This window comes from Megascapheus bottae, chromosome 2, assembly GCF_031878675.1.
Source record: "Megascapheus bottae isolate mThoBot1 chromosome 2, mThoBot2.hap1, whole genome shotgun sequence".
NCBI lineage: Eukaryota > Metazoa > Chordata > Mammalia > Rodentia > Geomyidae > Megascapheus > Megascapheus bottae.
This window is the reverse complement of record NC_143510.1, coordinates 90,395,348-90,404,057: the sequence shown is the minus strand read 5'-3', so window position 1 is coordinate 90,404,057 and position 8,710 is coordinate 90,395,348. Positions and strand designations below refer to the sequence as shown.

The window sequence follows — 8,710 nt, the reverse complement described above, 5'->3', positions numbered from 1 at the left end:
TACGTTTATATCTCCAAGACCATGTCCATAACCTTGGGTACCCGAATATTGAGTCATTGCTTCATCGCTCTTGTACCGTTTGGATCTAATATCTTTGGATCCAATATCTTGACTTATCTCACTCAACATGATTCGCTCTAGATTCATCCACTTCCCAGCGAATGCCATCATTTTATCTTGTCTGTCGACTATGTAGAATTCCATTGTGTGTTCGTACCACATAGTTTGTATGCATTCATCTGTAGTGGGGCATCTGGGTCGAAACAAGTACATGTTTAGTTTAGCGCGTGAGACACACAGTGTGCTCGGTCTCTTCCTCATTACATGCCATCTTTGTTTCTTGAGGGTTTAATACAAGATGGGTCATTTGTTTTTCTTTGGGGATTTGAAGGGCTCCCAGCCATTGCTCTTGTTCAGCTCTCTCGTTGGTGCTTGCCCAGAGTGGCTTTTCCCTGGAGATGCCGTCTCAATGATGTCTCAGTGATGCCCGGGTTGCCCTTGAACTGCCATCTTCCGGATCTCAGCCTCCTGAGTATCTGGGATTTCTGTAAATGGCTGGCTATGACAAGCTGGTTCCAGCTCTCTACCCTCTGGCCTGCACACACCTGCAGGCTTACACCAGCAGAACTCCCTTGCCCATCCAACCCTGTCTTCTCCTCCATCTTTATACCAGAGCTCGGGTCCAGCCGGCCAGTGAACGGCTATTTGTTAGCAGGAACATAAAGCTCGTAAGTTAGGGCCAGGGGTTTCTCTTCAGGTACGTCGGTAGGAACACAGGGATGACAACAGAAATTTCGATGTGGTCGATGTGGTGCTTGAAAAAAAAAAATAGGGCTGCAACAGAGAAATGTAGAAGTCTTTCCCAATAAACAACGGGGAAAAAAAGAAAAACCAGGGCTCAGCAATCTGACTCAGAGCCCATATTTATATCCAATAAAGCAAACGAGGAACAGGGCAAAGGCGTCTACTTTATTAAAAAAGTAAATAGTCAAGCGGGCAAAGACCCCCTGGGTCTCCGCGCTGAGCAACCGAGGGGCCAGGAGATTAAAGGCGGTAGCAGGATTTTAAAAGATGACGGATCGTGGCTTTCTAACAGCTGCATGTTTCAGTAATCCGCATTTTATTTTTAAATAAAGAACAAGACCATTGGCGGAGCGGAAAGTAAACGATTCCAAAACCAAGGGAGTGGAAGGTTTCCTGCATCCACCCTGGGAGCCCCTCCCCAGAGGGAAAGCTGGGGTCCGGGCTCCCCAGAGCAATGGCGGAGCCCTCGGCGGAGGACGAGAGAGGGGGGCTGGCTCGGGACCCACCCGGGACGGCCTATCCGCCCCCCGCGGGCCGGTGCGGACCCAGCCCGCCGCGGGAGACCCGGGGTCCCGGCTCCCCTCGGCGCCCCCCCCCCCCCCCCCCGGCACCCCCGGGCCCGAGGGCCTGCGCACCCCCGGCTGCCCGGGCCCGAGGGCCTGCGCACCCCCGGCTCCCCGGGCCCGAGGGCCTGCGCACCCCCCGGCTCCCCGGGCCCCAGGGCCTGCGCACCCCCGGCTCCCCGGGCCCCAGGGCCTGCGCACCCCCAGGGCCTGCGCACCCCCGGGCCCGAGGTGGCGCTTTTGTTTTAACTCAGATGAACCGGTTACAAAACCACACTCCCACGGAGACATAAATAATGGATAGCGAGGGGGCGGCGGCGTTCTAAAGAAAGTCCGCCAGGCTTGGCACGGCCGCGGCGAACGCATTTCTGCTGCATCATATTTAACTGTTTGCCAACTTCCAGGGAAGGATGCGCGGCCACTGCGGGGAGCGCGGGCTCCGGGCTCGGCTCCCCCCGCCACCTGACCGGGCCTTGCGTGGGGGTCCGAGGAGGAGGTGGCGGTGATCGGGGGACGGGGGGGGGTGGGGGCAAAAGGCGTAAGGCAGGCGCGGTAGCGTCGCGCCGCCAGCCCGGCATCCGCCCAGCCAGGCCCCCGCCCCGCTTCCCGCTGCCCCGGCGAGGCCCCTTTAAGAGCCAGCGCGCGCCCCCGCCCCGCCGTCGCTGCCTTTCCCTAGCAACCGCCCCGGGGGAGGGGGAGGTCCATGGCAACGGCGCGCCGGCCGGCCGGGTCACGTGACGGCCCCCAGCTGGCGCGCGCCCGCGCGCTCCCCACCGCGCCCGCCCGCCGGGGCCTGCGCGCTGCGGCGCGTGCGCGAGCGGTGCCGCACCGGCCGCGGAGCCGGGAGTATTATGGGCTGTGGGTGCCGCCGAGCAAGATGGAGCTGTCTGCCGTGGGCGAGCGGGTCTTCGCGGCCGAGTCCATCATCAAGCGGCGGGTCCGCAAGGTGAGCCTCCGCCCCGGGCGGGCCTGGGCTCCCCCGGGCCGGGCTCGGGTCCCCCGGGGGCCCTCGGAGCGGAGCGGTCCCGCTAGCCCGGCTCCGCGGCCACCCCCGCGGCCGCCGCCTCCCGGGGCCCCGCATCCTTCCCAGCCCCCTCCTTTCATGGTTCCTGCCTCGCTTTCTGTCTTCCAGGGACGCATCGAGTACCTGGTGAAATGGAAGGGGTGGGCGATCAAGTGAGTGTGGGGCCCGGGGGGGCGCCCGGGCGGGGGGCGCGGGGCGCTGCCGCCCGGTCTCACGCTGGGCTCTGCACGGGGACCCGGCAGGTACAGCACCTGGGAGCCCGAGGAGAACATTCTGGACGCGCGGCTCATCGCGGCCTTCGAGCAGAAGTGAGTGTCCCCCCCCGCCCCCGGGGCGCGCGACCGGCCAGGCCCGGGACGGGGCCCGGCCCGCGCCTCTAACCCCCGCCTCTCGGCCGCAGGGAGCGCGAACGCGAGCTGTACGGGCCCAAGAAGCGGGGACCCAAGCCCAAAACTTTCCTCCTGAAGGTAACCGGGCCCAGCCCCAGCGGCCCCGCCGCGGGCCCCGGCCCCCGCGCCGCAGGGGGGGCGGGAAGGGCGGGCCCGACCCCGGCCGGGCGAGCGGGGCGGTGGGTGGGAGCCCCCACCGGCGCCCGCGAGGGGGCCCCGCAGAGGGGAAACCCGGGTCTGGAAGCCCTCGGGGCTCCAGGAAAGGGGGTGGGTCCTGAAGCAGGTGGGGGTGCGCGGAGGAGGGCGCAGGGCGGCCGGGGGCCGTGAGACCGCTCACCCCCCGGGGTGTGAACCCGGGTCGGGGGCAGGCGCAGCCCCCGGCCGGCAGGACGCCCGCCCGGGGACACCCAGGGCCACCTGCTCCTCCCCGGGGGGAATTCTGCAGACCGCACCTCGCCCAAGGGCCCAACTTGAATTTAATCGGAAGTCGTTTCAACCTGAGTGTGAGCCCCTCGGCCAGGCCTCCGACTCGGGGTCCTGAGCCGCAATTTACCCCCAACTTCCCCATTTCTGCGGATTCTAAGGATGTTAAGACGTGGTGAAGCATAGCCTGTTTTTCTTGGCAGAGGGAGGGAATTTCCAGAGGAAGCCATCTTGGGGGTTTGGGTATTTATTGAATCTGGTGAGAAAAGAACAGCGTCTGGGGAAGGAGGGCAAGATAGCCCAAGGCATCCATCCCCTGCGAGGCAGCAGGGCTGACCCCCCTCCCCTGAGCCCCCTCAGCTCTCCCCAAAGGCCAGAGGGGTCGTAGAGCCCCTCCCCACTAGACAGCTAGTGATTTGGTGGCATTTTGGCACCAGAAAGATAGGGAGGACTCTGGTGGAGAATCGACTGCCCAATGCAGAACCTCGCAAGCTGTCTGTTCCTCCAAAGGCTCAGAGCCCAGGGAAGGGCGGGGTGGGCCACTCCAGCCCCTCCTCAACCCCTGCCCCAGCCGGCCAACTGTGCATGTGGAAGGCTTTGCTTTTAGCCTTGAAGCAGAAATGGGTTGGGGAGAGAGGAGGGTAATGTTTTCCAGAATTCTGCATTCCTATAACCGCTCCTCCCGGCCCACCCCACCCCATCCCACCCCTGCACCAGGGAGATGCATCTGTCCCGGGTTTGTAGAGCCACCTTAACCCCGATGCTTGCCCGCAGGGAGGGGTAGGCCGAGCAGCTGGGAGCTGGCGGGCGGTGTGGCAGCCTCGCAGCACAGCTGGAGCGCCCTCTGGGGGCCAAGCGGGCAGTGGCCGGGTTTCAGAAAACGCCTTTTCTTCAAGTTTAGTTCCTGAGCTGCCCAGGAGCCAACAGTGTAGAGCATGGGTTATCTCCTTTGGTTCTCGGCAATCCCAGGAGGTGAGGAGCAGTTAGCCCCATTGCACAAGTGGAAGCAATCAGAGATCCAGAGAAGGGAAGCGACGTGCCTGAGGTCCTGCCATCCAGCTTCCTGGGTGGGTCAGCACCTCGATGTAGGTCTCACATGAGAGGTAGCACAACAGTGACAGTTTTTTTGTGTGTCAGTTGTGGGGTCTGGGCACTGTCCCTAAGTTTTTGTGCTCAAGACTAGTGTTCTACACTTTGAGCCATAGTGTCACTGCTACTTTTCTGGTGGTTAATTGGAGATAACTTGCGCACACTGGCTTCAAACCTTGACCCTCAGATCTCATCCTCCTGAGTAGCTAGGATAATAGGCGTCAGCCACCGACACTCAGCAACAGGGCTGTTTTTAAGGGATTGCCTAAATCTGCCACTCTGCAATTCAGAGAGCCTATGGCAAGCCAGAAAACTACACTCAGTGGTTTCTGCTGAGAACTAGTCTGAAGGAATGGAAGCCTGAAAGGGAGAACCTGTTAGCCCCCTCTTATGCCTGAAAAAAAGAGATGAGAGGGGTTGAGTAACTTTCTCACCGTCACAGAGCCCCAGCAGTGTAGATACCATCTACCTGTCACTCCACCAGAGCACAATAAATGTTTTGCTTGCAATTATTTTTATTTATTTGTGCCTTGGGCTCAGGGCCTGAGCACTGTCCTTGGGCTTCCTCAAGGCTAGCACTCTACCACTTGAGACACAGCGCCACTTCCGGCTTTTTTCCATGTATGTGGTACCAAGGACTCAAACCTGGGTCTTCATGCATGCTAGGCAAGCACTCTACCACTAGGCCAAACTCCTGACCTCAACTTGCAATTATTTTTAACTCACTAGATAGACTCGGGTTCTACTTCAAAGAATTCTCAATCTGGGAAGAAATATGTAGTATGGATCATAGAAGTTAATAGGAAATACAGTGTTTCTTGTAGGAAGTTTGTAAAGTCCACACTCATGGATAAGTGCAGCATGACCAAGCATCCACGCATGCCCTCAGCACGTGCCCTTCTCTCGTCCCGGGTACTGCAGTAGGACTCAGCTTGCCAGGCCAAAGAAAACCTGGGCTTTTCCCTGCCTTAGTCTGGGAAGGGAGGCAGGGCAAGGTTGCCCTGGGAGCCGACAGCATTGGCTGTGTGCTGCCACCTCGTGGCCAGCAGGCTTGTTGGCAAGCAGCCTGCCCAACCTGGGTGGGAAAGTTCAGGTGGCGTTCAGGTGTTTTCTCCCAGAGAGTGTGAGGGCCATCTCAGTCAGCAGATACAGCCACATAGGGGCTGTGGCCAAACATTTCCGTCTTGTCTGAGGTTGTATAGAGGCCACCTCCTGTATGCTGGCAGTTAGGAGATGGATAGACCCCCCCCAAATATAGATTCCACCTCTGAATTCTAACTGATCATAGGAATGTGTCCTTTCTCTCTGCCCTCACTGCCAACTGGGTGAAGGCAATCACCACCTAACTTTCAGGCTTCTTCCATGGCAGTTGGTCCTCATACCATGGCCCCACCCTTGGTCTGCCTTTCTAGACCCTGCCTCTGGGGCTGCCTGAACACTGGGCACTGAGGACTGTCACCAGCTTTGCATCAGGGCTGGCCTTGGCGCTGTCCTCCATGTCTGAGGCTGGGCTCTTTTATTCCCTGCCCCTGTCCTTGCATTGCACTGTCACTCTTTTGCCTGTGTCCTTCTGTGAGAACAGTCGTGGAGGGCTTCATGTTCATGTGCAGACCTGAGCAGCTGGCTACAGAGGACAGCTTGTATGCCATTCAGAGCCCCTTGCCCTCTCTACGCCTTCTCTAGAAGGGATAGGTTGGCTGGAACCTGGGGTCGCCTTAGGGCCTTGTCACACCCCAGGTGTCATTAGATAGCGTGACTAAACTGGGGCTTTGAAGAGATGCCACAGCTGAGCTTTGGTTGTCATAGATCTCTGCTCCATCACCCTGTCTCCAGGCCATCCTGGCAGAGTGGAGAATGGCAGATGCCACCTGTAGGCTTGTCCCTGCCAGTCCTGTCTAGTCAGGTTGGATTCTAGCCTAAGCTTCAAGGTGCAGATTTTGGAATCTGTTGGCAACAACTGGGTCAGACAGGTGAAGCAGACCCAGGAGGATGAGGACAGTGGCTGGAGACAGGAGAGGCCCGGGGGTGTGGCCCCTGTACAGAGATGATGGTCCTCTGGGGAGGCAGGTCCAAGCTGGAGGTTGGCCAAGTCAGAAACTAGAGAGCATAGGGCACCCAGGACACTGCAGGCAGATGGATAGAGCTGGGGAGGGGGGCAGAGCAGAGAGACGCCCACCCCCTTCCCAGAGGGTTGGTCCCTAGAGGAGTCCTAGGCTGGGCCGAGGGCCTCCACAGAGAAGTGGCGGAGCAGAGGCCACCCCCTGGGTGGCAGGGCCAGCCCTGGAGCTGTCCCCGTGCCACGGGGCCAGTACTGTGCTAGCAGAGGTAGAGGTAGGGAGGTCCCCTGGTCTCCCCGAGCCTGGCTCCTGCGGTGAGTGGCAGCCTGCGGTTCACTGGTCCCACGGAGAACAGTCTCCAAGCCCAGGCCTGGCTGGCGCAGGGGTGCCCGGAGGTCCCACCACGCCCCTCTGCCCGCAGGCCCGGGCCCAGGCCGAGGCCCTCCGCATCAGTGATGTGCATTTCTCTGTCAAGCCGAGCGCCAGTGCCTCCTCGCCCAAGCTGCACTCCAGCGCCGCCGTGCACCGGCTCAAGAAGGACATCCGCCGCTGCCACCGCATGTCCCGCCGGCCCCTGCCGCGCCCGGACCCGCAGGGGGGCAGCCCGGGCCTGCGCCCCCCGATCTCGCCCTTCTCCGAGACCGTGCGCATCATCAACCGCAAGGTGAAGCCCCGCGAGCCCAAGCGCAGCCGCGTCATCCTCAACCTGAAGGTGATTGACAAGGGCGCGGCGGGCGGCGCGGGCGGCGCGGGCGCCCTGGCGCGCCCCACGGTGCCCTCCCGCAACCGGGTCATCGGCAAGAGCAAGAAGTTCAGCGAGAGCATCCTCCGCACCCAGATCCGCCACATGAAGTTCGGCGCCTTCGCCCTGTACAAGCCCCCGCCCGCGCCCCTGGCCTCCCCCGCGTCGGCGCCCTCCGGCAAGGCCGAGGGCCCCGGCCCGGGGCTGCGCCTGCCCGCGCCCTACGACGCCCGCAGCTCCGGCTCCTCCAGCTGCCCGTCCCCCGCGCCGCTGCCCCCCGACCCCGACGACGCGCCCCCCAAGCTGCTCCCCGAGACCCTGAGCCCCGCCGGCCCCGGCTGGCGGGAGCCCGAGGTGCTGGACCTGTCCGTCCCGCCCGAGGCCCCGGGCCGGCGGGCGCCTCCCGACGCGGGCCCCGCCGCCGGCCAGCCTCCGACCCCAGCCCCCGACGCAGCCGCCTGTGCGGCCTCCGAAGCCGAGGCCGGCGACTGGCGCCCCGAGATGTCACCCTGCTCCAACGTGGTTGTCACCGATGTCACCAGCAATCTCCTGACAGTCACCATCAAGGAGTTCTGCAACCCGGAGGATTTTGAGAAGGTGGCGGCCGGGGTCACAGGTGCGGCAGGGGGGGCGGGCAGCGGGGGGGTGAGCAAGTGAGCGGGCGCCCGCCCCCACCCCGCCCCCTGACCTGCCCGCCTGTGCTTCGCTTGTCTGATGGCCGGGGCTGGCCCTGGGATGGGATGGGCAGGTGGCCCCCGGAGCCCCGGGGCTGCGCAGTCCTAGACTGGGTGGGGGCAGGGGTGGGGCATACCCCCAAAATGCTCCCTCCTGTCTCTCAGGCAGTGTCCCTGCCCAGAACCTGGGGTTCACCTGCCCACCTCCCACCCCACCTCTCCCTAGCTTGCTTCTTGCTCTCGTGTACAGCATCTGATCTCGGTGCTAACCCAGCAGCTTCGGGGCTTGTGGGGGCCCTGTGGGCATTGTGGGCACAGTCCTGTGCACGGCTCTCTGTGCATGACAGCGCCAAAGCCCCAGAGTGAGGGCTCAGGCCACACGGCCCCTCCCTCTCTCCTGCCCTCCTTTCCTGCCTCCACACCAGGGAGGCGCGAGTTCCACTTCCCTGGCTGCCTGCTTCTGGACCAGGCCCAAGCTGACCCCTTGGTGTCCCCCCACCCCAAGTCTTTCGGGAGCCCCTCTTGAAGGTGGGAGGGGCTGGCTGAGGTCCACCAGAGGTGCTACAGGAGCCTGTCGCAGAAATGCAGCTTTTATGTGGCTTCGCATGTGTATTGGATGCTGGGTTCCCGCTTTTCCATTGCTCAGATCAGGGTGGCTGAAGGCTCATCAGGTGGTGTCCTGGCCCTCCCGCACACTCCCCGCCCTGGTATGCCGGGGGCACTGAGCCCCACACCCCTCTCCTTGGGATGGTCAGCCCAGTGACAGGGCCTGCCCTGGCCACATGGCTTGGTGGAGATGGTGGGGGTGGAGGGAACTGCACTCCAGCCCCGCTTCCTCCCAGAGTTTGGGGGAAGAGGGAGGAGGCCTGGAGACCTCTGAGGTCTTCAGCTTCTCCTATCCCTGTTGATGGCTCCTGACCTCTGGGGCTTTCTCACAGCCCAGCC

At 62.3% G+C, this 8,710-nt stretch overlaps 1 protein-coding gene across 3 annotated transcripts; it reads left to right on the top strand.

The window, feature by feature from the left end:
• Positions 1-2,149: 2,149 nt before the first annotated feature.
• On the top strand, positions 2,150-8,110 carry Cbx6 (chromobox 6). Of its 3 annotated transcripts, none has more exons than XM_090328712.1 (5): positions 2,150-2,313; positions 2,500-2,543; positions 2,634-2,699; positions 2,792-2,858; positions 6,825-8,110. In XM_090328712.1, the coding sequence occupies exons 1-5, from the start codon at positions 2,245-2,247 to the stop codon at positions 7,746-7,748; spliced, it is 1,170 nt and encodes a 389-aa protein (XP_090184838.1). In that variant the 5' UTR covers positions 2,150-2,244; the 3' UTR covers positions 7,749-8,110. The 3 variants fall into 3 exon arrangements, with proteins under 3 accessions (XP_090184838.1, XP_090184837.1, XP_090184839.1); XM_090328711.1 differs by having other exon boundaries at positions 2,152-2,313; positions 6,771-8,110; XM_090328713.1 differs by lacking the exons at positions 2,150-2,313; positions 2,500-2,543; positions 2,634-2,699; positions 2,792-2,858 and adding an exon at positions 3,970-4,270.
• The last annotated feature ends 600 nt before the right edge of the window (positions 8,111-8,710 follow it).

Coding starts and splice junctions, on each gene's coding strand:
- Cbx6 (XM_090328711.1), top strand. CDS start 2,245: ATGGAGCTGTCTGCCGTGGGCGAGCGGGTCTTCGCGGCCGAGTCCATC. Junction 2,544..2,633: donor TGGAAGGGGTGGGCGATCAA/GTGAGTGTGGGG, acceptor GGGACCCGGCAG/GTACAGCACCTGGGAGCCCG. Junction 2,700..2,791: donor ATCGCGGCCTTCGAGCAGAA/GTGAGTGTCCCC, acceptor TCTCGGCCGCAG/GGAGCGCGAACGCGAGCTGT.